The sequence below is a fragment of the Falco punctatus genome (genome assembly GCF_963210335.1).
Source record: "Falco punctatus genome assembly, chromosome: 6".
NCBI classification, from domain to species: domain Eukaryota; kingdom Metazoa; phylum Chordata; class Aves; order Falconiformes; family Falconidae; genus Falco; species Falco punctatus.
The window spans coordinates 51,596,491-51,624,221 of NC_137585.1; the positions used below are offsets into that span (position 1 = coordinate 51,596,491).

At 40.2% G+C, this 27,731-nt stretch overlaps 1 protein-coding gene across 1 annotated transcript in view; it reads right to left on the reverse strand.

Moving 5' to 3' along the window:
• The window catches only part of NELL2 (neural EGFL like 2), a 149,109-nt gene that overhangs the window by 111,967 nt on the left and 9,411 nt on the right, over positions 1 to 27,731 (reverse strand). Inside the window, exons 3-5 of the mRNA XM_080391327.1 lie at positions 16,707 to 16,857; positions 3,320 to 3,493; positions 3,115 to 3,211 (exon numbers count right to left, since the gene is read on the reverse strand). Of these exons, the coding sequence (XP_080247453.1) occupies positions 3,115 to 3,211; positions 3,320 to 3,493; positions 16,707 to 16,857 (422 nt within the window). The remainder of the gene's footprint in view (positions 1 to 3,114; positions 3,212 to 3,319; positions 3,494 to 16,706; positions 16,858 to 27,731) is intronic.

Here is a 27,731-nt window from a genome sequence, read left to right on the forward strand (position 1 = left end):
GGAAAAGCAAAATAATTACAACATGCTTCAGCGTGCATATATACATAATGTTTCGTGACACTAAGAGCACAATGCAAGCTAAATGCATAAGTCCGTATTTCATCCACATGCACAGGGCATTCAGTACAGATGTTGCAAAGTCAAAGAACCAGAATTTTGATCTCAAGTGAACGACTGGGGGTAACTTGACAACCTAAGTGACTTACAGGAGAAGAGCAGGTGTCACTGGAGGTTAACTAAGAGGGTACTTCAGTACCATGCCTATCTTTCTCCCTTAACAACAAAGCTACAATCCAGGACAACTGGATGTCCCCACACACTGCACAAGGAGCCACAGTGATTAGCTAATAGTGAAAAAAACAGGTGTGCCTGAGGCAGGGCTCCATGTCAGGACCTCCCACTGCACGTGTTCTGGAAGTCAGGAGCAAAGACCTCTTTAAAGAGCACACCAAGAAGCTCACTGTATTAATTTCATCTCCCTTCCTTCCTTGGTGTCATCAGGTTCAAACTCATGGCAACCCAAGCTACAGCATTTTCATGAAAAGGAAGTATGGCAGGGTCCAACCCATTCAATGTTAAAACACTTTACTGAACACACAGACAAATATGCAAATGATTTAGCTATTAACCAATAGTACAGCTCCTCCAAGTATTTGAGGAGCTTTATTCATCCTTCATCATCTGTGATGTGAGCTGGACTCTGCCACTCAGGTTCCTTCTCCAGGTTCCTTCTCATTCTCCCAACGTAAAAACAGGGAGCTGTGGCACCTAGCCTACCTGGTCTCCTGAATCAGGATCTCCTGACAGCACATGAGAGGCTTTGCACAGGCTCCTAAAGAACCTAGTTGTTCAATTAACACACCACTGGATGCTAGCCAATAAGAGAAGCTACACAGTACAGAAATCAGACAGCCAGAATCACGCTCTCGAGAATTCAGACATTAAAGTGAAACAGGTACAAATATATCCCAGTGTGAATATGCCTGCTGACACACTGGTTTAGTGCAGCAGTATTAGGCTCAAAATCAAATACGGCCAAATAACAGAGTGACTAATGATTTTGAGTACCTTGACCCCTCTGGACAATCCATTTAATCCACTCAAAGCAGCCTGATTTTCAGAAATAGCTATGCACCTGGACCTCTCAAAAACATATCAGTAGGAGCTGTCACACAGTGAGTGTCTAAAAATACAAGCTCTCCAAAACACTAAGAAGCGTTAAAAGTCTTCATCTTCTAAACTGATGAATGTCCTATACAACAGTGTCAAGTTTTCAGATGCAGTTTTACCATTGGTACTATATTATGCTGGAGAAATCACTTAGCACAGTATATTTTGGCGATATTGATGCTCTTTTAACAGCTAACCATTTCTGTATTTCTATTAAGCTGGTTTATATTTGTAACTGAGGCAAAATTCTCCATCTAGCTTGTTTAATTTTATCTTTCTTGAAAAGAAACAAAACAAACCAAAAAAAATACAGTCCACTACTGGAGTATTTCTTTTTCTGCATCTAATGAACTTCTTTGCAGTAACTATGATTTGGCAAAATGAAGAATATAATCCAGTCAAAAACTGAGAAGGCACAAAAACATAAAAGAAATATTTTTAAAAGTATTAATTATAAGTGGAATAAATGAAATGTGTCTGAGATTAGTTTAAGCAATGAATCAATCCAATTTTATTCCCGTAGTCAACTGTTTATTTAAGCCAGAAATATAATTTTGCAGCTTGTTTAGGCTTTTGGAGGAAACGGAAACACGTATTGAATTGAAAAATAAAGACAAATATCACGCTTCAGTTTTCAAATCTGAGTGCCCCACTGGATCTCTGTACTTCATACACAACAAGGATATAAATTAGCATTTAAGTATAGCAAGCAGTATTTCAGAACGCAAAAAATTACTTGAGCACAAAAGCCCAGAACTTGCTCTGAAAGCCATGGTCAAAGTGTTTTATGCTGAAAAAAAGATTTAGCAGGCCATATTTTAAAAAGTGATTGGGTCTGTGATCAACATCAATTCTGTTTTGCAGCTCAAGTAAAAAGATGCCTACTGGGAGGAAAATGGGACTGCAGTGTGGAATGCATCCACAGGGATGCCGTCATTTGTTAAAGTAGTTCCAGAGAAGACTGAGGCCAAACCACAGAGAGCGACTGTGACCAATGACGCTACCTAATGGACTCATAGTAATCAAAATTTACACTCCAGTTTGACACAGCATTCACTTCTTCAATCTTGCTATAGACCAGGTGCTTGCCATATATACATGTTAAAGCAGAAGCAGTAAGCAAAAAAGCATGTACAAATATTCTTCCTCTGGGGGGAAAAGCACTCTCTTTGTTGATGCTAGTCATCTCAGTCATTTCTGAGCTGAGGAGATATTATGATGAAATCTTAATCCCACAGAGGCAATGAAATTGGAGTTCCCTAAACTGTAGTGTTCTGTGACACACAAAAAGCATCTAGCTATGAAACAGACAATCTGACCATACTGTTCCTGGAACTCTGCTGCACTCAGACATTTACCTTTCCCTGTCTTAGGCTGCTGTTGTCATTTGGTGACACTGAACTCTATGCATCTAGCTCTACAACTTTATTTAGTGAAGTCCAGTTTGATGGAAACACAGCTCACTGCATCAGATACACAACACACCACAGCCCCAAGGACGGTGTTGTGATCACAGAAGCACAGACTGGTTGAGGCCGGGAGTCACCTCCTGAGATCATCAAGTCTCTTGCTCAAGCAGGATCAGTCACAGCAGGTTGCCCAGGATTATGTCCAAATGGCTTTGAGTATCTCCATAGCAGACTTACTCTGACCAACCTCACAGTAGAACTGTTCTCTTACGTTCAGATGGAATTTCAGATGTTTCAGTTTTTGCCCATTGTTTCTTGGCCTGTCAGCAGGCACTACTGAAAAGAGTCTGGATCCCTCATCCTCATTGCCCCCACACATTCAGGTATTTATAGACATTGATGAAATCCCCCCTGAGACTTCTCTTCCCCAGGCTGAACAATCCCAGCTCTCTCAGCCTCTCCTCATATAAAAGATATTCCAGTCCCTTAATCATTTTTATTTAAGTTCGCACTTTCCCTTTCAGGGAATGCATACCTTAAAATAACCATGTGCATTATTCCTCTGTCCCAGCCAAAAGGTTGTACCCAAGGGTAAGTCCATGAAGGGCTTCTCCACAACTCTTTCATAAATTCTGAAAAGGAAGGACAAAATATAGTCCCAAGTTGTTATCATTTAATTTAGTCAAAGCTGGAATGTTCCAAATGTGACATCATCTTATATAACAATACTCTTTACTTACTTATTGCAGTCCACATGTAGAATCAAGTGAGAGGCACTGATTGCTAAGGAAAGCCTGTGCCATTTATCATCTGCCAAAATGTATGGGAATACTTCTGTGTGGGAGCGATGACTGCCTGAACGATAATGCAACCTGATTTCATTTCGATGACCGCTGCTTTCCAGCTCCAGGTACCTGTACCATAAATGCATCATCATGTCATGAACCATTCTTATCAGCACAGCAACATTTTACATAACAACTTCTCATTATCATGCAGGATCTATTTAAAAGTGCGGGGAAAGACAAGTAAGGAGGTACAAAGATGAAAGCAGACACTTTTCAGATTTGCACTGCATCCTTCTTCTCAATAACACGTAATAGCAGGCTCCAACTTTCACATAAGTGCACAAGATCCTGAGACAAATATTTTTTTTCTTCTAGCAAAACTATTTTCCATAACATGACCTGGTTGGAAATACAATTAACCTATTATGAACAATTGCCTCATATCCTGAAAGCAGAGCAAAGATATTCTGAAGGCATGAATGCACAAAACACACCAGCTTTTGCAATAGGGACATTGTTGGCCATTACCAACCAGGGAAGTAAGCAAGAACTCAAGATCTTTCCTTTCTTTTCACTTTTCATAATGAAATTTCTCCTAAGAAACAAAAAAGTTTCTTTCAAGAAGTGCTAGCTTTTCAGAACAATGTATGCATGTGCACTTATTTGCTTTGTTAAATAAGTATGTGTATTTCTGGTGGGTGTGTGTATATGTATACACGTGTATGGATATGCATATATACATAGTAAAAAACAGCACTGCAGCTGTACCAAGCTAAGCGCACTATACACCAGATTTGCAGATTGTAAACACAAGCTTTGCTGGTGAATTTCCAGCAGATCAGTTTTAAAAGCACCCCATAACCAAACTGCACTTAGTCAGACAGGCCTATCTCTTGCAATTGAACCTCTTCTGGGAACAAGCTTGACAAAGCATTTGTCTTCTAAGTTTCTCAGTTTAAAGTGTCCTCCTAAAACTCTTTAAAAAGGAAAGAAAAACAGAAATGGAGATTCTCTACAAATCACATGCAACCTACAGCTAAAGAGCAAGGGAAATAACATAGTGTGTGGTGAGATGCACAACTGGGAGAATGGACAATTCATTTTTGTCTATTTTTGCTGCCACATCTGCAGTCAGGCATGACAGTAGTTTGTAATCTGAGTGCACACGTGCCTTATGGTGATGTTGTTTACTTTAACAGGCTATTCTATATCAAAGAACAGACAAGACAATGATTGCAGTTTTAAAGAGTAAAGGAAAAAATCAAAACCACCTTGTACAATCATTATCCCTAGGAGGAGGATTGGGCTCACTGCACATATCTCCTTCCTTCAGGGTGTTTCACAGGAGAACAGGCCTAGCAACAGCACTAAAACAACTGTCCTTCTGCAAAACTGGCAAAGGGCAATTTCTTCTTCCTTCCCAGTATTAACAAAGCATTTGACTAAAGTCAGCAATAAATTTTATAATCTCAGATAATTTACCTCCTCATGGCCTGAAAATAATTTTTCCATTGGCAAGAATTGTAAACTAATTGAAGGCCTGGCTGGAAAAAAATTGGGCAATAGTGGCAGGACATCAGTCAGCTTAATAACCTCCTTCATAACTCAAGCTTCAAGGATAAAAATAAGGTCACTCTCAGCCTAACAGAGAAGGGGAATGTTACAGAACTGGACTTCTCCAGCAATTTTTAAGTGCCTCCACCCAGTTGCAGATACAATCTGAAAAAAGAAAGTCAAGGATATGTTGAAACGTTATCTCCTGGTAGAACCAACAGCTAGCTCCTACTCTTTCAAAAAAGTCAACAGCAGAACTGATGCCAGCACACAGAAATGCTGGCAGGCCGGGAACAAACTATACCAGTAGACAGTCACTACAGAAGGCATAAAGTGAACACTCACGTTGCCCCTTATGCAGACCAAAGAATGAAATCTCTGAGAATGAAACATGGATCTCCCAATAAAAAGACAACACTATAAAAATTTCAGAAATTAAGAACTGCTGAAAAAGGATGGTGACATTCAATGATGCTGCAATAAGCAAGGAAATCTTCCTACACAAAGAGGTACAAAACCTGTGGACACTCAGAGTTTTCTTTTAACTGTGATTAACGCACTGTTTTGAGATCCACAGGCAATCTCTTTTGTTCTTCCATTTTGTAAACTAACAAATTACTGTTACAGAAAACATGCATCAAAATGAAAAAGAAAATAATAGACATTAGGAGAATTATTAGGAGAGTAATTTATGGTTTACTAATAATCTGTAGAGGCAACAGCAAAACACAAATAGAAAAGCAAGTGGAATGACAGCCAGAACAATATTGCCTTCAGCTTGAACTAACGCCATGACACTGAAACACAGGGAAATGAAGTGGATAATTTTCACTTCATTTTTCACAAAATACTCTGCTTGCTAGTCCACTTTTGTATATTTGTTTAACTGCCTGGACTTAAACAGCTCTGGCTTAGTCTCGTGAATTTCAGGAGATGGGACAAGCTTCAGCACTGACAAACATGCAGGTGGCAATGCAAAGTCTACCCACAGTGAGGCTTCTCGTGCCATCTGTGAGGCTGTAACACTTGGGTACATGCTTTCCAAAGGTTTGGAAGAGTCTTTGAGAAAGTAAGCTAAGCATTAACAAATACTTTTTTTAAAAAATACTCATTTATAGTGACAAAAATACTCTACACTTCCCTGTACACTCAGGTTTACTTATCTTTTGAAAGAGAGAAGAGGGTAATCCTGGTTCCTGAAAGACTTACTCCCAAAGGAAACAGCAACTGTATTGTACTGCAGTCTTCTCCTAACCAAGAATCTCATTACTGAAATTTCAGGGGAACCTCGTCAGCGGAATCACTGGTTTCTTGTCCATATCAGCCCAGCCCACCCATCACAGGGAGAGCAGCAGTCAAAAAAGTCCCACTGCTAAAGTCACTGCTGCTTCTCCTAACAGCTCCAAGGTGCTCTTCTATATTGCAAAAGGCAAACAGCTCTTGGAACGGAAAACAAACCGCAGCGAGAAACACAGTACAACAGCAGAGCCTGCTTCCCCCTTTACTAATATCCATGATCTCTGTGGCTGTTTAATCAATACCAGCCTACTTGATTTTAACCCCAAAAAAACCACACACACTTCAGGTCAAATGGATTTAACTTGGCAGGGAGATGATACGTGCTTTGGTTTACTACGTTTGACATTTGGAGAAGAAAATGCCAACCTGGAAAAAAAAGGTTGTTGCATCTCCATAGATCACTCTGTGCATGCACAATCATTGCAAAGACAACAGCCAAGGCCACTGTAAGATCAGCCGCTCTGCTTGGAAACCAACCAGACAGTGATCCCTTTTGTAGACTAAGGCTGAACCTCTCTTCATAAGAGGAAGAAATTTGTTTCAAATGCCCCAGAGGAATCTGAGAGATAAAACAGCGATGTTTTCTCTGCTGCCCAGCACTGACCTATTGCAACTGCTGGATAAGAGTTGAGAGTCAGCAGATCTGCCCAGCTGCGGAGCTGCTACTGATCATCCCTGCTGAAGGGCACGTGGTCTGCGCAAGCCTGCACAGGACCCACTCTTCAGGCTGGTCTCTTCAGTGCAGGGGAGACTGTTAAGTCAGGGTGTACAGCAAAAAGCTGGAGATTTAGGTGAAGCATCAGGTGGTCCTGGTGTACGTAGTAGCAGTCTTTGAGAAGAGGGAAGTATGGTCCTTCCAGCTGACAGCCATCATTGGTAACACCAAGGGTTTGATTGCTCACTCGTTCATTTGGCATCCCTGCTCACACAGCAAACTCATGCCATAGCTGTCCACTCTTACTCCAGGCAATAATAATTTTAACTTCCATTTACAGCATGTAGACAAACATTTTAGAAGCTAAAGGCAACATACCATCTCTGCTGCATATGAATTTATTACAGGCTGGGGCTTTTTTTAAACTTCTACTACTCATGTTTATAGGTATAGTGTTAAAAAGAGTTCCTCATGGCTCTTTGAGCTACACTAAGAAAAGGAAAACCAATAAAATTAAACAGGAGTATGTACTTAAGAAAAAAAATTAAAATCCTTATCTCCATTACTTGTAAAGATTTTTATCTGAAGAGTTTTGATACAGAAGTTCTTGCTTTTTTGTTAGGTATAATTACATAAAACGTAAAAAAAAAAAAAAAAAAAAAAAGAGATCCTACTCAGTAGACCTTATTCATTGCAAATTATGGCTACAGCAGCAGTAAGCAATTCTGCTGGGTGTAGATTATGAAGATGTAAAAGCAATTCATGCCGCACAGCCACCACATTCAGTGATGCGTTATTTGCTATTTTCCATTGTATGACGACTGGGCAGTCAGGAACGTAAGCCTTATTTTTCTATTTGGAAGTAACACTTAAAGTGTTCTGAAACATTAACTAGGCATTTTTACTGCTTGGTTCATCCCCTAGAACAATATGGTATCAAAATATCCCCAGATGGATCCTAAATGCCAAGTGGCAACTGCACTATACCTGTAAAAACCTAGTCCCCCCTCTCTCACTTGACGCTACTGCTTGGCCTTACTGGCTTTGCCCTTTTCCCTGACTATAGCTCTACCTAGGCAAGAGGTGAGTGGCGGTTTTGCCAGGGAGAGACAAATTAAAAAAATGGTCCTAACTTTCCTGGGTAAGTTAGTAGCACTTAGTGCAAGTGCACAGTGAGCAGGAAAGCCATCAACTTAGTTTCTGTCCCTTTCTTTTGCTGAATGTAGTTTTACAGCCAGACAAGAATTTTCAGATGTAAGACATTTTTGTCCAAAAATCCTGATTCAATCATTAAAACCAAAACTTTTGATAGAAACACATTCTCACAGCAAGGCTTGCAGGGTCCAAGATTAAACGCTTGTTAAAATGAGACACAAACAGAGCAAATCTGAAACTCTCTGACAGACTTTCTCAAATATTCTGTAATGCAGCAGTTATTACCTACTTGAAAGCAAAGACCCCAAGTGAAGAGAGGTCAAAATCAGAAGAGGGTATCTCCCATACCAAAACAGAGTGCACAAACAATGGGACAGTACAGTCTCTCAGGTTGACCTGAGGAGGCTCTGCCATTATATAGAGTTCATCAATCAAAAAGTCAGGTACAAGAGCAACCTAAACTCAGTAAGCTGATCTCAAGTTCTATGCCTATCCTAATAAATAAAGCCAACAAGGCTCATTCCCTGGTCCTGAAGACAAATATTAACAGTGGTGCTCCACTGCAACTCATACCCAGATGGGTGCTCTCTCCCACTTCTTCCTTAAAACAGGTGGCTTTTTCCACACTGCTTGTTGGGAACAGTCCCTGGCCCACAAACTGTGCCCCGACATCATCTGCAAGGGTGCTAATAGCAGGGGACAAAAGCATGCCAAGGAAGATGCTAACAATTATGCAGAATGAAGAACAGCAGGCCAGTGCTCCAGCCCAGGCCTGGGCACTGTGTGGTTTCCTAGCATAGCCCTGGCCAGGCACTGCCAACAAAGCTTTTTAGTACATTGAGGGGTGGGGGGAAGAGATAGATAATTACACTCCTCAGGACACTTGTCTCAGATGGAAAAGAACAAAGTTCAAGTCCCTGTTCCAAGTCAGGCAGAGCAGAGATTAACAGTGCAAGGAAAATGCTTCTGAAGCACCCCAGCCAGCAAGCTACTGATCATTCTGGCATTTACATCTCTTCTGCAGTTTATTTTCTTCCACCACAAAAAAGGTCAACCACCTCAGCTTTGTTCCAGCACAACACTGTTCATTGCACTGGATAGCTACGGAGGACAGCTGGGGACGAGGAAGGTGCATTCCTGATGTGCACAGGAGATAGAGCCCCATGCTGGGACACCCATCAAGGAACACCCTCCACACTGTGATGTTCACAGAAGAGAACAGCCAGGCAGCAGCTGACTGGAAGGGTAGAGAGACACCATCCACACACATTCACCTGCACAGACTACTGCGCAGCTACTACACTCTAACCAGAAAGAAGCCACATCACAAGGTAGCAGCTAGGACAGCGAGGCTGCAATGCCCTGATGTGGACAAGGAGGCCAGGAAACAAGTGCAAGTGAGGCTGTTCAAATCCTTTTCATCCTGTTCCCCTCAGTGTCTGTACCCAATTCAAACTAATGAAGCATGTGAGTCAAAAATAGAAGCCAATAAGATAGTTTCTATCACCATCTTGCACCACTCATCTGACTTCAGCGGGGATACTGTGATCTGGAAGCCTTTGCTAGCTTTGAAGGCAAGAACTTGCCTCTCACCTGAGAGATCTCTCTGCTTACCTCCCAAAATACGAGGTCAGTTAACTATGCCCCTAAATCAGAGAGGCAAAATCTTGCCTTCCCCACCTGCAGAGTCTGCATAGCTTCTGCTACTTCAGTGCTATAATCCAAGAGCCCTGGTCCATCGCAAGAGCAAGATATCCCAGACACCTAATGTTACCACTGATGACAAGGCAAGGCTCCCAGCCAGCCTTCCTGCAGCACTTGCAGAAGGTCAGCAGGAGCCAGAAGCAGGACCCAAGGTCCCACCGACCTCCCTGAAGCACTCCATGAAGAGTTATTCTCCCAAAAGGTGCTAGCTTGGTCTGGGAAAAATTCAAACCTGGCATCACAGCATATTGTCTATGTTGTCCATGTTCAAGCTGTGAATATGAAATCAAATTCCCGAACTAGGAAATATTTTCTGAAACACAATACTTGCCTTTGAGCAATCGCTCTCATTCCTCCCATCTCCCTCAGTAACCCCGGTTATCAATGTATTTATTTCCATTTTATTCTATCACACAGAGCCCCACTAATGTCAATCTTGCCTATATGAAGCTTCCTCTTCTACTAAAAATCAAGGAGGGAAGAACTTTCTCAGATCAAGCAAGCACTGTAAAAACAACTAGCATAAACCATCCCACCCACTCCCTTTCTTGCAAAGTTTCTCCATGGAGAGCAAGAGGACTGCAACTACAATAAACAACCTTCCAATATATACATATTAGTAAAAGCAGAATCCAGTTTCAACCCAACTTCTCCCATCTCCTACCCTCAACAAAACACAGATTTGTAATTTACTTGTTAATAGAAACCCTTTCAAACAACAGTAGAAGAAAAACGACATCTGTCAAAATTCATATTTAAACTATTTCAGTGGTGTTTTTCAGTATCGTAGGCAGGGACAAATTTTTGTCTCTTACTCAAGCAGGTCTGTCACTAGTCGCAATTCAAACTACAGGATTCAGGCTCATACAAGCATTTTGTAACAAGTTCTCAACCAAATCATCCTGGATTAGTTGGTGCTGCGATGATTTACATCAGCACACAGGCCAGCCTCTCTCGATTTAATAAAGTTATAGGAAGGTGTTTTAAGGTGGGTGCATTACAAGAATTTACATCCTATTGGCAATTATTATTTTTTTTTCGGTCACGAAGCATAAACTAAACCAAAGCAAAACAACAGAGGCAATAGTGAAAAGGCATCAATCAATTTAATAACATCCCTTATAACCAACACTTAAAGAAACAGGTCTTTCCCAACGTTATAAAGACATTAAACTGAGTACAACACAAAAATGCTGCTTTACAAACATTTCCATCCAACCACACACTCAGGGATAGAATTTAATCTCCCAAACCAACAGAAGCAAAGAACTTTTCTCTTTTGGGATAAAGGAAGGAGCCCAGACAAGCTGTCAGGCTCTACATAGAGAATCCTTTGTCCCACAGAATCTTCTCACACATTAGAAAAGCGGTGAATGAATGAAAGAAAGAAAATATCTTTTTTTTTTTTGACACCTTTGATGAAACATGCAAAATTCATCAAAAGAAAAGAAGGCTGACACCAGGGGAGTTTTACATCACTAGAGGAAGTAAATTCAAAAGCAATCGATTGTTATGAACAAATTTAAGAGGGTTCATATTTAGACCAGTAAGAAACAGCAACTAAGATTTACTACCAAAAAAACAAAATATAGGACATCACAACCCTTCATTTTTCCAGCAAAGAACACCACAGAATGGTTTAAACAGCAGAAATAAGCTACCTCTTCTTTTGGCACAGCCAACAACCACGTGCAGCTTTAATGTTTGAAAATTAATCCCACGTTGTTCTTACCTAATGTCTGCTCTGCAAGTTAGTGATGAGGAGGGGGAGAGCACCCCTCAGACAAAACCAATGTAACTACAGTATTGGCTTAAGTGGTAAATACTGGAAGTTTTTCACAGTGTAATGTGTTTGCAGCAGATTTTTGGTGTCAGAGAGGAGACTTCACACTGCAGTCCAGAAATGCAGACACTCATATATCAAAATCAGGGAACATACAATTCCACCTCTATTTTAATACAATGGTCAAACAACAGAATACAATTCATGTGTCGGGAGTTTGCCTTTGGCAACTTCTCTCCTTGTACACTTAAATTACTAACAAAGAAACGGTCACAGATATTTTCCTCCTAGATACTGGAAGAGGTCTGAAAGTGCTGTACAGTACAGCCTGTTTGACAGCAGATAATCACAAGACACCAACAGCTGTTAAAACAAATGTTAAGTAAGGCAAAAATTAAATAAATTAATAGAGATACATAATTAAGTGCAAGGAATGCCTGATCACAATATTCTATTGATTTCAGTGCTTTGTTTCAGGATATGAAAAGCACTAACTGAAAGAAAGAATGGTTAAACTACAATACAGTGATTTCATCCTTTACAGGCCCTAATATGCAGTATCTCAAGAGATATGAATATAACATCAGTTGCATAGAGCCATCTAACCATGAAGGGAGGAAAAAGCTTTAATACATCTCTCCACTGTTGCCAATTAAATGAAAATATATGATGGAATAGTGAGACCTAACATATATTACAAACCCCATCACAGATTAGAATCATCTCTCTGCTGATTCTTCCATCGAGACAGCAGCGAGACAAATTCAGAAGTGAAATGAGGAGGATAATACAGCTTAAACTGAAGGCTGATAGCAAGCACACAGCAATCAGTGTTTAACAGTGCTTGCATTTGGACTTAAGGCATCACGTCATTCAAAATATTTACCTTGTTATTTTAAAGTACAATGCATTTTAGGCAAGGCACTATGTGGTCAAGGTGATGCTCTCAAGTTAAGAAAACATTTGTAACAGATATTGTTTCAGATCCTTTCAGTTTAAGATCAGTTTTAAAAGATTTTAATATATTAAACACTAAAGAAAAGCATAATCATTATAAAAGGGGAAGACAGTTTTAATACTCCATTAGGAAAAGAAAAATAAAGGCATTTAACAGAGTAGGAAAATATGACTGTATCTGCAGAAAATCCTTTCAGGAGCTACTTTTTGTGGTGACAGCCACATCCTAGCCTTAGATAATGCCCAAGCCCTAGAATTACATGGAGAACTTCTGCATCTATCTGATAGCCCGAGGACAGCATTTACCACATGATGTTAGATGGGAAACTTTGGGAGAGCAGTCTTGTCAACTTCTTGAGACTCAAAGCTATAAGCAGTTGCCTGACTGTGTCTCAGTGGAAGCATTCATTTTTGATGTTCTTCAAAAGGGAATTGGCAAAAAAGAACAAAACAAACCCAAAACATAAAACTAGACAACACATACTGAAGCAGTAAATTCTGAATCATGTAAACTATATTAAGGACATACACTGAAGCAGTAAACTCTGAATTATGTAAACTCCTTTAAATACATAGTTTTAAAGAAAATTATAAAATTTTTAAAGTAACTTCAATTTAGGACATGTCCTCAATTTGCTGTAAATTAGCAAGTTTGCAACAAAGTCCCTAGACTTATGCAAAGAAAGGATGAGTTTTTACTCTCATTTATTTTCAAAAACACAATTCCCCAAGCCACTGAATAAACGAACATACCTTTTTCCACTTTTTGAATAAACATTTTGATTTTCTTGTACCCTAGAAATTATTTTACTCTAGAACCATTAGTTGTTATGAAAACTCTGTAAAATAAAACATAAGAAAAGTTACTTGTGTGATAACTGATATATCCTTCAGTTCCTGCCACCTCCAGCCTTCCTCACCACCATTCCATTCCTCACTGCAGAAAAGCAAGAGCTAGTATTGACTTCTATAAATTAAGAATATAGCCAGGTGTGATTCTGTCCCACAAGGCAGCAGTTCAATACTAGCACAACTTTTTTGACATCAGAGAAGCTATTTAAGGCTAAAGTTGGTGCGAAGGAGTACAGTCAGGTCTGCCATTGCTACTTCTCCTACCAACTGTGATGACTGCTTTGACAGAGATCACAAGAAGTTGTTTGAGCACTAAAGGACTGTTACAGACAAGTCCCTGGTCAGAAGTGGGCAAGGTCACAGAGATGGAAATCCAGCACTGAAGCAGCAGTTATTTAATGTAACCCATCCAAATGCTCCCTTTTGATTTCTACACTCTTGTCTTTATTGTCAGTCATCACCAAAGAAAATCAAACCCGTAAGAGGTATTATAGGAGACTCAGAGATGCTAGCCTAATTCCAGTATTATCCACATCTAAGTCAGCCCTGATTTTAGTGCAATTAAATTGAACAAACTACTATAGCACACAGACATCTTTCTGTACGCCCCACCACAGAACAGACCAGCACATGCTTGCTAAAATCTTAAGGACACATCTAACTTAATAGCTACAAGTTCTTTCTGGCCATACTTTTGCTGAGACTCATTTTATACCTACTGAAGATAAAGATTTTCCCTGACTGTAAGTGGATCAGATTAGGCATTTTTAAAACAAATTCTTCCGAGCTCCTTTTTAAGTAGATAACCTAATATTCTCCCAAAGAAAGCAATGAAATATTCAGAAGTAGATTGTTCTTTAGCTGCCTCATCCAAAGCTGACCCGATGTGTGACCTGCCTAAATAATCTAGAAGGCTTTTTTTCTTCCTCTTTGATTATCCAAAGGCTTACAAGGAAACCCCAAAAACAAACATGAAGCATACGTCCCTATAGAAAAATTGTAAACTCTATGCAGCGCTTAAGAGGGCATAGTAAGATGAAGAGGTGACACTGGATAAAATGGTGGTAGGAGATTTTTGCAGCAAGGCGTGAACTGGGTATTATCTTCATCTTTCACACCTCTAACATTATAACTTTAGAGTAAGAGTACTAAAAGTTTCCACAGTTAAGAGAAAAAGGGCCTCAGAAACACTCAGTAGTGCCACTAAGTTATACATCCACAGTTAAAATCCCAACACACATAATGCAGACCTGATTTCAGCTAGAAACCTTGACAAATGTTTTCCATTGCAGTTAGTTCAGGTTCCAATATGCAGATAAACAGAAGTTGGTGAAAATGTAACAACAAAACCTGCAAATATTTAAGGTATGACAGAAATTTCTTTAAAAAGCATAAATGTTGTCAATGTAGCATTAAAAATCTAATCATCCATCCCTAGAAGTATACCAATATAAAATAATAGGATTTTCAGAGTCCTATTTGTCACCCTTTTACTACCATATTCTATATGGGCATAGACAGACAACATGGATGGCCCAGATTCAAATGAGATAAGCAGCACTGCGTTTGTACAGCCACACAACCTGGTCACCAGGCAATGCTCTAACTTTTCCTTTTCTTTGCTATGGCTGGATAGAATCCATATAATGCATTCTTATTCACATAAGATCAATGGCAGCCCTACTTGCCAGCTTTACTCACCTGAGAATTAATTACTTTCCCAAGCAGTATCTCAAACTCTTCTGCAACTCTTAAAGGAAAGTTCTTTGCACGTTATTTTTGTACTTCTATCACCCTTTGTGTTCACTAAGTGGCAGTGTTTTCTCCCAGTTGGCCACTCTCCAAGTTACTGTTTCTTGAGTTTTGCTCAGTTATACACTACACATTTTTTTGATCTCCTATGGCATGTCCTCATGCCATGCCTGAGGCCAGGACAGGTCTTCCAGCAAACATTGCCTCCTTTCAGAAAGGCTATAGTGGTTCTCTTTTCCAGAGCCTTAAGAGTTTCACATTGGTGACCTCTTTGCCCATCTCTACAGCTATTTTGGCATATGAAGGTTTCATCTTTAACTTTGAAATTTCACATACAGTTGCATTAGCCCTATCAGTAGTGCAGCAAATCCACGTTCCTCCTGCAAATGTGAAAACGACCTTTGTCAGGGCACAGCTGGCTCTGCATACCTACTCTCTCATTTGAGAGAGAATAAACTTTTCCATCTGGGATGATCTGCACATGTGGTGGTATAGTTTGAGTTCAAAACTCAGTAATGACAGCTGCCCAGTTCTGTCCCTTGCAAACTGCTCGCTCCTGCAGATGAGAAGCAGGTAACAGTTAAGAGAAAAGCCCCTCAGCTCCTCTGTGACATAACATCTGTAAACATCATCCAGAAGGCATCCAACCCCTTGCAGAGTTTAAAGATGCTTTTATAAATTTGGCACAATGATCCTTGGGAAGGTTTTTCCTTTCTTTTTTTAAATAGAAGAATTGCAGATAAGGCCTCTGGGAAATAGAATAAAAGCAAAACTGGAGCATCTTCCAGCACAAAATAATTGTTGCCGTGCCTGCTAATGAAAACTTGTACAGTCATGTAGAAAAAACAGACATTTTGCTTTGTTTGAACATCTGTCTTTACCTTTTTTTATTTTTTCTATTTTGTAGTGAGACCCTCAAGAAAGGATTATGGGATTGTGCACATGAAAATAAAAAAGACTATGAATCTAAAGCAGAGATCATCTGTTGCTTGTGCTAATGACTACTCAGTAAGTGCACATTTTAAAACTCCTTTTTATTCTGTCACAGAATCATAGGGCAGTTATCTTTAATAGCTATTACTCAGATATATAAAGAATATCTTATTTCTCTAGCAGTCGTTATCCTATCAAAGGGATAATCCTTAAATGCTCTGTGTCATTCACTTTAGTTTTTTAAGGTTGACAACATTTTGAGTAAAGTGCTCTACCATTCATGCGAGGTGTAAGCCCATAACTGGAGGAATTTATTTAATTTTTTAAACTGCTTGCAGTGTTAAAAACCAACGGGTGAATAGGTGGACGTACAGGTCCACACTTTTGAATCAGTGTAGCTATACTGATGTGACAGTTTTACACCAGCTGAGCATCTGGTCCTTATGGTTATGAACAAGAGAGAACTGGCTTTTCATGCCTTTGGTGGCAAGAGACACTTAAAAAGTAACAGCTGTTCCGCTTTCCCTTGGCTAATTTGGACTTGTGGATTTTTATGAATCTGCACAATATGCCTACCCAAACGCTGTACATATTTGGTAATGACCTGTTACATAATTTGCCCTAATTTAGGTTCAATTTTTAACTGCATAAATACATATACTTTCATGAACTAGTATACAGGTAGCAGTACTCACCTGTGATCTAAATGATGAATAGAGAAAATAACCCCTGAATTCAAATGGGCTTGTTTTAAGGTCACCAGGATTGTGAATTCGTATTTATTTCTTAACTTCTGAAAAAAGATTTCAGCTGTTTCTGGAGATGCCTTGACACTTCTTGAAGTATCTAAAAAACAAAACAAAACAAAAAACAACCGTAACAGAAAAAACACTTGGTATAAAACCTTATTTTACTTTACATCCTCCACTCAAAGAGCTTACAAAATAACAAGCTACTTCTGAGGAGCACAATTGAACAGACAGGCAAAAGCAAGGACCAAAGTATTTTAAACACCAGCTTTCACATTCAATGGGAGCCATTTCAATGAAAGGGAACACATTTTCTAGGACACCTATTGTAGTCAGGGGCGGGGGGGGGCGGTGTTTTGTTTTTAACACAGGGTCATAACTCTTTTACTTTCTTCATGGATGGCCAGATGGCACCTTTAATATCTCATCCAAAATATGGCCTTACTAGCAGCAAAGCACAGAATGACAACGCTGGATATGAGCCTAAGCTGTGAAGCGCAACCTGAGCAACTTTTTAATGACTTCTACAAAAATGTTATGCTTAATAGCTATGCACAATTAATTTAAGGGGGGGGGGGGGGGGGGGGGGCGGTGTAAGACAGTGGCATCTCTTTAGGGACAATTTCCTCAGAATTAAGGAACAGTTATAAACAGGTAAAAACCCACCATCTTTCAAAATATGTTATTGCTAATTAATCATTATATACTGCATTTCTGCAGTATGTTGTGCTGCTTCTTGCACATGATGTCATGAACATTTTTGTTAGAGTAACTGCACACACACAACAAAGATTTTGCCTTTAAAAACCCACACACAACCAAGACTGAAGCAATGTTTCTGCTGAATTTGCATGGAACATGCACAGAAAATAAAAAGGCCCAACCTTAAGCCCTCTAGAGAGATAATTTACTAAACAAGATGTCAAATGTTGGAAAAACAATTTTTCAAGGTCTTCCATAATACATTATATTAGAACAAAAATAATATACATTTTTAATGCACAAAATCAATTCATTAGCATGTGTAATCAACTGTGTAAGAACTAAATCAATTCACAAGCTTCTTGTCATTGTAATTTGACCATCCTGCTAACTCAGGGACACTAATTCAGGGACAGCGGCAGCGACAGCAGCAAAAAGCTAACTGATTTTCTTTGGGCAGCACTGCAGCTGAGCTCTCAGGTAAGCTTACACCACCGTTCTTAAAAAAAGGTTTATTCTTTAAGCTGTAGCTATGAAGATGCTACTCTGCATTAACAGCAGTTTATTGTGGTTTATGGACCAGGAATAGTTTTTTAATATGTGTTTAAGAAATGCAACAACCTGTACAACCCTTAAGACCTAACCAAGCTCCCGCACAATGTCACACCAGGCTGGATTTGACTAATGTTTTACAACGGGGAATCCAAAAGACAATTAAAAAAATCTATTCATTTCTACCAAACTCCTATGATATTCTCATTAGCAACCGATGAAAGTATATGCATAACACCCCTTACCATTATATAAGGCCAGTTCTAATCACACATAAATAATTACGTCCCCCTCCTATACACGCTTTTACTCTAACTGGAGCTATTAGGATGCAAACACTGTGCTACAGATGGCCTGTGCTTTAGCAAGGAAACAAACCCTTGCCATCATGTGGAGCTCTCCAGAGCCCTCCCAGCTGCACTGAGAGAGGTGGGGGAAACACAGGGCTGCCTCTACGGCTGCAAGACAGGAATCTTTTTTGAGGTGTCCTCATGCCACCCCTGTGAATCATTACCCGATCACTAGGCTGGACAAGAGTTTTCCATCCTTCTATCTATAAAACCCTATCTGGGTTCCCTGTAAACATTCATCATGGCCTTAAACTACCTTCTTGTATACAGACAAAAGTACCATAACCTGATTAGATCATGCTGGAAGTCGATATATTAAGTTTATCATCATATTGACTGCCAGAGTATTAAATTGCCAAAACACATGGTCATTCAGTTATGGTATTGCAAATAGGTCAGCTTATACTTGCCGTACCAAAATGCTGCACAGCCTTTTGAGTTATTATTACTCAGATGAAGCACTGCACCCTTTGTTCAGGGCAGGCACCAGGTGGATTTCTTAAAGACAGATGACTGTAAGGTCCTTGATCCATTAGATCCATTCTTTTTACACTAACACAACAGTGCAAATCCCTCATTCCAATTGCCTTTGAATACTAGCTGTAGGTTCTTGATAGATCACCAGCTGCACTCAATAAGTACTGATTCAGGCTTGTTCTTGACATTTGGCTTCTAGTAATCATTTTAAGACCCAAGGAAAATACTTTACTGAACTAGACTTCTTCTAATACCTTGGAAAATCAGACTGGTATATCTCAGATAATAATTTGTAGTTTCTCAACAGTTACACAAAAAACTCATACTGTGAATATTTCTAACACACTAAAACAAAGGCATGAATCTTTTCATATAAGAGTGCAAAAATAAAGAGAGAACTATTAGTCTGAAAGAGAAAATTGTCTCTAGCCATGCTACGTATATATTTGGTTTAGTTTCCTAGAATATTGCATGTGTTTGGTTTGACCACAGTGTCAACACTCCATCTTTAATTTATAGAAGAATGAAGTTCAAAGTGACACTCAAAGAAACAAAAATCCAAATTCAAAGCATATCATAATCTGTTCAATTCAAAGGTCTTATGGTAACACGTGTGGCTGGTTTGAGACATGCAAATTAGCAAAAGTATTGAAAACAATTCAACAGATTGAGGAAAGGAGGGTTGGGGAAGGGAGAATTAACTCATACTGTGGCTGGCAATGATAATGGTTTACCAGGACACAGACAAACAGTAGGTGATGGCCAGCCTTCAACTGTAATATCTAGTTATGAGATGACCAGCTGGCCACAGGAGCAACAAACCAAGTCTTTTAAGATCTAACCTTGCAAAGCAATCTGAAGACCCAGTGAAGAAAACCACCAACCATAAGACCTGCAGTAACTCATCCCTTCAGAGGACAGGCTTTGTGGCCGCCTCTAGCCTGAGCTTGCAATAACCTTCACAACTAAGTCACATTTTTCCCCTCTCAGAGACAATCTGCAGTCACAGTTTTGTAGTAAACACCAAAGCCACGCAAGTGTTTCCTGGAGGTGTCAAGGGCAGACATTGTCATTTCAGTCACGATCATGAGATGGCAATTACTGCACTATAACCAAGGCAGTAAGTCTAACTTCCAACAGGACGCACTCACAGGGCAAAGTCACTTCCACCAGTCTAAACTGGTGCTGCAGAACGAGGCAGCTCTATCCTCTGCTCTGCCACCAGCCTTTAATTTCTTCTCATCCCAGTGCTGAAAACTGCATTCATGCAAAACATGAGGAACCATATCAGGCAACTGATCCAGCTTTAACTAGCCCAGCCCCCCACGCCCAGAAAAAAATAGTGTTGGAAGCAGCCATGAACAAGTTCCTGAAGGTAAGCAGGAAAATTTCCATACACAGCACCCTCAGCGTACTGAGTTGCACAGTGGAAAGACTACATGCAAATACGGTTCAGGATAAGCCATTCATTACAGATGTGTTCCAGTCCACAACAAAAACAAACAGTTATTAAATAGAATGGATAACTGTCTTAGCAAAGGGTGTGCTCTTGAGTTTCTGAAGTGCATCTAAAGCTAAACATACAGTATGAACTGAATTATAAAACAAACTCCTGCAGAAGAGTCTTTGAAAGAGGCATCCTAATTAATTGAGCTCCACAGTTTGTTTCGTGTGCACATAATCAGCTTTTAATAGCAGCATCTATAAATCAATTCTGCATCTGACTAGGTTTGCTGAACTATCCAAACAAAATTCTAGTGGTTTGTGAGAAAAAGGAGAAGGGCTGCAGGCTAGAAAGAGTCTGAAAAATATAATAAGGCTAGCTCAGTTTTGTTTCATTTTCCCACACTAGCTGGGATCAGTGTGACAAGGATATTTTCACACTGTGTCACTTCCCCATATTAAAATATTTGGCTAATCTTTTTCTTAACTATGGATTTCACATAGCCAACAAAGGGCAACAATATCTGAGACTGTTTACTTTATACTGTTCTTTTATGTAAGTAACCAGCGTGGGCTAAGCCACTTCCAGCCAATGGGGCAGCATGCAAAGCCAATCCAAAAGCAGAATCTTTACAAAGTTGAAAGGGTACAGCGGGTTTTTAACTGGAACACGGTGCATTCACATTCAGGAGTTCCATTCCTGTAATGGAAACTCAAGATAGAAAGTAAAACAACCTTTATTAGACCAAAACCCTGCTAGACGTGTTATGCTTTAGATATCTCAGTGTGAAGGTTGATTGGTTTGTCTTTTTTTTTTTTTTTTTTTAAATACCCCTAACTCTTTATTTGAACAGACATATAAGATACTGGTTGATAAAAACATTTTGAGCTACTTTTCCTATACATTTGTTTGTTCGTTCTCTTCTGATAGATTCCCAGTTGTTTCACATAGAATAGCAAAACAGAAGCAGTTTTCCAAACCCACACGCGCCTGACTTGGTTTCTCCAAGGCTGTAGGAAGGAGCTTTGCAGAAGTGTGGGGGAAGGTGTTGCAGTTCCACCTCAAGTTTAAAAGACTACAAAACACGGGGTAAACACTGACCCTGTGTTTACTCCCACTGGGACCACTCCCAAAGGGTGTGCATAAGCTGCTGGGCCCAGGAGCACTGCCCAGCTCCCAAGTCTGGGAGAACACTGGGACTACAATCTATTTGTAAGTCAGGATCTAACTGGGTCCCATCTAGACTTTTATGCACCCAAGTGCTCCTTCTAAACTGGGTACAACCTTGTCTCACCAGAGCAAAAGCTCACAAATGCCAGGAGCAAGGACTCTAGCGAATCTCCCAAGTTGAATGATCAGACCTTAGGATACCCTACAGACTGTTTAGCAGGGGATACCCCACAAACTGCCCTTGTAGTTTAGACACCACCACAGTGGCCACCAATTCCGTGTGCCTCCTTTATTTCCATTAAAGAAATGCCTCAGCAAGGATGTATGCAGAAAAAACTGCAATGGATAAGAAGGAGGAAAGGAAGAGGGCAAAATGCACTTCAGCTGAAACTAAACAATCGAACAAAAACTGACTTGAAGCCAAATCATTAAATCAAATAAAAACAAGGGGGAAAATGTCACAGTTTGTTCTTGCAGCACTTGGGAAGGTTCCAATTGCCTTTGCTTCATAGCTTTCTCTATTCTGAATGTCAGCTACAGCTTTGGTGTCATCCAGCAAGGGCTTTCCTCTACCTCAAACCATATGCAAAGTCCCACAAGTCACGACAGACTGACACAGGAGACTAGAAGAAGGACCTGTCTCTGAACACACACTTTTTTTCCCCCGATGATATTGACTGTTCTTACTTACACCTTCAAAAAATATTAAACATATCACTTGGGGCCAAAACTCTGGCTCCCCTACAAGGTACATACTCATGCATTTAAAGTCATTTGGGCACAGCTGAGAACACAAATCCACTGTGGGACAAGAGGGGGGAAAAGTACTCAGAGTCTGGATGCATATGCTTCAATGTTTCTGATCTGAAATAAGCAAAATATTATTAAGAACCTAACTTGTTTGTGTAATCAGAAGTGGTTTGTGCATTTGCATAAGTAATCATGATTTCATTCAAAGTGCTTTGTTTGTAATGTTTTCTTCCCTGTGGTCAAAGTCCCCATAGAATTTTTGCTTGGTTTGTTAAGCTTGCTTGCTTTTGTAACTTTTTTTTTTTAAGCTAAAGTCACACTAAAGATTGTTAACTATGTAAATTAAATTAAAATAGAACGTATTTAATAGGGGGAACACCTTCTACCTGCTACGGCAGAATAAGATAAGTGAGCGGTAGCAAGCCCTCAACCATTTCTACCAGCTCCTGGCACTGACCTGGATGGCATTTTAGGAAAGAGTTTGAAAATCCAAGATTGTCTGGGGCAAACTACAGCTGTAATATATTATGTATTCACTGTAAATTGACAATAATGCCACTGAAATCTGTCTAGAAGCATTCCACAAAACAGACGATACAATGCTAGTTTGAGAGTGATTATACTAGTGGCTGGGTTAAGCCTCTGAGCTTATGTACCGGCTGCTTCTAGAAACCAACGAAAGTCACATCAAGCTGAATCTTTCTGTAATACTACAGCCCAGCTACTGACCTCCCCTGCTCTAACAGCCTCCTTTGCATCCCTGTGAGGCTACAAAGCAATTGCTCAGGTGCTAGCCACTGAAATACAATCAAGCTCTGTCAAAACATGGCCAAAGCCCTGAGATGATCTTGGGACTGGGGCTATGAAATCATTCCTTGCAGCACACATACTTAACTAGACCACACTGTGTGGAATGGGGAAGGTGGATCTTTCTTCCCAGCCACCTACTACACAAGCAGAATCCAACTGTTTCAGTGACGCTGTCAAATGAACGGTGCTCAACACAATTCCCCGCCTGGATTACAGATCAGGGAAATCTCCTTTCAATGGTGTTGTGTCTCAGTGTGTCAGCAGCACAACACAGCCATAGATAGCACCTTTGCTTGGTTTTTAGATCCATACAACACAGGGAAATAGATGCAGAGAGAACAAGTGGCAGATTTACACTACTATAAACGCCCATTTGAGCATCAGGACTAGGTAGGTATCGTGCCTCTCTCAATCTCAGGCTTCATTTGCCAGAGCACAATGCTACAACACTTAGACATCTCCTGTGATCCCGTTAACCAAGAACGAATTTGCACCAGGATCACAAGTGGGAACAACTTACTGTAAGGTAAAGCAGCCTGGCAGCACTGCAACAATTCAGGTGCACCCTTCCAAAAATATGTAGGGTCCATGATCAAGGGACCTTGCATGACTCTTGGACTCAGTAGGTAAAAACTAAGTAAAGAGGTAAATCAATACAGTACAGGTTCTAGTGACCGTATGTACAACAGCATATTTCAAACCTTTTGCAAATGAAAGGACAAGAAACCTAACTGTAGATAAAACTAAATTTTAAATGGGTGGAATTCCACATTAGAAGTCTGTATTCTTAGCACAGGAGACTGAAGCAGCTGTTAATAAGCAATACAGATCCTACAGCACTAGATTGTTAGTAAAACAACTCCCCCCAAACTGCCAAAGAAAACATGAATGTGCGCTCCGGAACGTTTCTGAAAGGAATATAAAGAATGTGCACATCAACACAAGTGGAAGCAGCATAGGAAAGTACTATCAGGAGGTATACGAGATACAGAAAACCACTGTTCCTTGCTCACAAGAAACACTATCCCTTTCACTGTAACTGTTACCATGGTAGATACTATCACCAGGAGAAAGCGTGCTACTCAGTGGGAAGCTATAAAAGATGACTTCCGTATTTGTTACAGAAATTCCATTCCTAGGAAATTAAAATGTGTGCTGTATGGTATGCTCTGCCCCAGGTATTTATTATTGTAATCTTTCTGGTGATTTATAGGTCCCACATTATCAATTGTATGATGCAATAGCTTTTTTGATGACCAGTTTTCCCTAGTCTATATTCCATCGCTATTCTCAATTCCTCTTTAAATTCTGAAGACGCTTTGAACGCGCTCCCTTGTAGTATCGAGTACTACTGCTTATGATGTTGTTTAGGTTTTTCATGGCCAGTATCACTATAAAACCTATTGTGTTTGAACAAGGACACAGAGGTAGCACAGAGCAGGATTTCTGTCCACTTCTTCATTTCAAGACAGGTTCCAGCTATACTTAAAAGGTTGCAGCTACTGTAGCTTAATAAATAAATATGTGTATATATACACGCACACACTCACACCCCTTTAGGCACAAAGCAGTTTTCTAGAAGCTGATTTGAGAATACCTTGAAACCTGTGGAGAAAAATCAAGCCTGTCTTGTTTTCCTTGCTGCTGCCATCTGTGGCATATGCACCTAGTTATGCTTGGCTGCATACTGTCATACGAGCACTTTGTGTCAAACTGACCTAACAACAAACAAAAATACCACACCAAGAAATGCTGTTAACACTGGGACACAGACTGAAGACCACACGAAAAATAATGCATTGCCTTCCAGCCTTACTGGTACTGTAATAAGGGCATGACACACATCAGAACTGCTAAAAGACTGAATTTATTTCCAGTCCCTAGTTGTATAGCACCGTTCAGGACTTTAAAAGTTATGCAAGTCACATGGAGGGGGAGGACAGGAGGAGGAAGCGAGGAGGAAGCAGTGCTGTCAGCCTTTTCCAAATGAAAAAGCTGGCTACCGAAGGTAAACAAAGCCTAATCAATTAAAAAAATAATGTACAAACTTAACAGCAATAACAAACAACATGAGCCGATTATGCTAGGTGTAGATCAAGCTGAATTACGTGAACTACTCTTCTCCCAAAAGATAGGACACAATTCAAGCTCCTCAAATATATCATATTCCAGTGGTGAACTGTGTCATACAGTGACAGACCACAGAAGATCAGCACCCACCACGGCACCTCTGGATTAGGATCATACTTGGTGTAGATACTCCTACACCCTCTAAGCAACACACCAGAGCTCTCCCTCACCTGGTTCTCACTGTGCAAGTGTCAGTAAGATGTACTCCTGGTCTCTGCTTGGTCATTTTCTCTCAAAACCTGCATTCCCTGTGTGTGACCAGTATGCTGCTCCTGAGGACCTGCCACCTGCAGCCTGTGTTTCACAGAACCATTTAGGCTGGAAGGGACCTTTTGAGATCATCTATCCCAACCCCAATCATTTTTTGATGCCCTGGAGGTTTTAGCTTTTTTTCCCATCAAGAATCTGTTTCTCCCTCTTTGCAATGGTTTGGATCTCTCATCCTAGTTTTCCTTCATCTCTGGCTTTCTGGAGTATAGCTGTTTTTTACCCACATTAGAGTTAATTGCCTTTGGCTCACCAAACTTCTCAGTGTTAAGGCTGATTTACTTTCATACAATACAACGGTGAGCTTAAGAAAGCATTAATGAGATCCATCCTAATTTCCCAGATGACCACAACAATGTGGTCTGCATGCAAGATTAACTTCTGACATGAGAATGGTCAACAGTCATCAATTTAGAGAGCTCTAGAAAACCCAAACCTTCAACCCAACAGCAAAAACAGCACAACAAGGCAGGGGGAAGAAGGCCACCACTGAAAAAAAATTACATCTGGAGCATGCCAGACACATCCAGCAACTCTGTTGCTAGCCACATGTCTCTGGCACCGGACGGAGCAAACAGCAGCAGATGGGAGGAGAAGGCAGGACACTGAAACGTAAAGAGAATTCAGGTCCCTGGAAGTGGCAGAGACCACACCTGAGGGGACAGGAAGGACACCCAGGCACCAGCTGTACTGGCATTCTTGGAAAAATCTCTACTCACCTGATACCTGTTTTGATGCCAAGAAAAGGAAAGGTTAGAAGGATTTTGAATCGGGAATATCCAACAGCAGGGATACCATACACACAGCTCAGCTATGAGCAGGGCAGACAGACAGAAAGTACATGGGGGACTCAAACTACTGTTGCCAGAGGTACTAAGGAAGCTGGGGAGGACCAGAATTCAGGTTCTCCTGCAAGAAGTTTTCTTTTAAATCAGGTATTAATGAACTCCATGCTTCTATGAATGTGTCTGCTAGCCCTGTGAATCAACTACAGGTTTTAAATACACGACAAATTTATAAGCTTCTATGAGTTAAAATTAGAAATGCTTCCAAACCCAGATTTCTTTGCTTTTGCAAGCCTGTTTTAACCAAGTACCATTAAAATATACTTAATATGCATCAAAGAATGGTTTTAGGGAGAATGCAAAGGCAGCAGTTTGATTACTGATTATCAGGTATTCAATGTCCCTGTGTGTCTTTGAAAATCCCTCTCCCTATGCTAGAACAATTCCACTAACACCTCAGATCTCCAGAGTATACAAAGACTTACAGGGTCATCCACCCTATCCTCAGCATATTAACTGAATGTCACACAATGACTACAACATAGCTAATGTTTCCTAGATTGTTTATTTCACACTATCTTCTACACAATGTAAAGTCTGAAGATTTCCACCACCTCCTTTTGGAAGCTGTTCCACAGTCTAAACCAGTTCACTGTGAAAGTCTGTTTATCTTAAATCCTCTCCATTTACAATATCATTACATTACCCTTACCTATAGCTCTTTGAATGCTAAATAATTCCTTCGTTTTAAACCTCTAAGAATCTTCTAATACTAGGCACTTATCATGCAACACCTTTGTCATTGCTTGGACAGGCTGTACATACCCAAGTTCTTTCAAGTTTTCTTAGTAAGTCAGTCCTTTTTACTGTATAATCTGGTTTGCTGTTGTTCTCTTCGTTCCCTGCAACCCATTGAAATTTTTCTTAAATGGAGAAACCCAGAGTGAATGCAATGATCCAGACGCAATCTTAGTTTTAAAAAAATTCAACCTCCCAGATCTCTTACTACCATATGCTTTCCTTATGCTTCAACGCTAGTGGGGATTCTTAAAAAGAACATCACTGAACAGGGTACACAAGGTTTTCCTCAAGTCTACCCCCCTTCTTGAATGGGCTTGCTGAGCAAATCTGTGGACTGTTTCAAGTTGAAGGGACGTTAGCCAATGTTACAGGAAATCTGAAGAGTGCCTTTGGAACAGCCGTGGCCCAATACAGAAATGCATGCTTAGGGAGTTATTAAAACACAAATTATTGCCCTCAAAACCACAAAAGCTCCTTTGGAACCCTTCTGGATCATTACACAGCTGTATTTAGAGACCGGTAGACATCCAGCCATGGAGTCAAGGCTGGCACATGTTGTCTTCTCTTGACAGAATAAACAGTATGGATGTTGCCACTACCTAATTATACTTAAATAAGCATTTATGCTCGGGAAACCGTACAAATGTTGCTCTAACAGAGAGCAACTCTACAACTGGAAGTCTTTTTCTTATTATACTCCCTCTATGTTTTCAGAGAGGGAAACTGCCGCTCA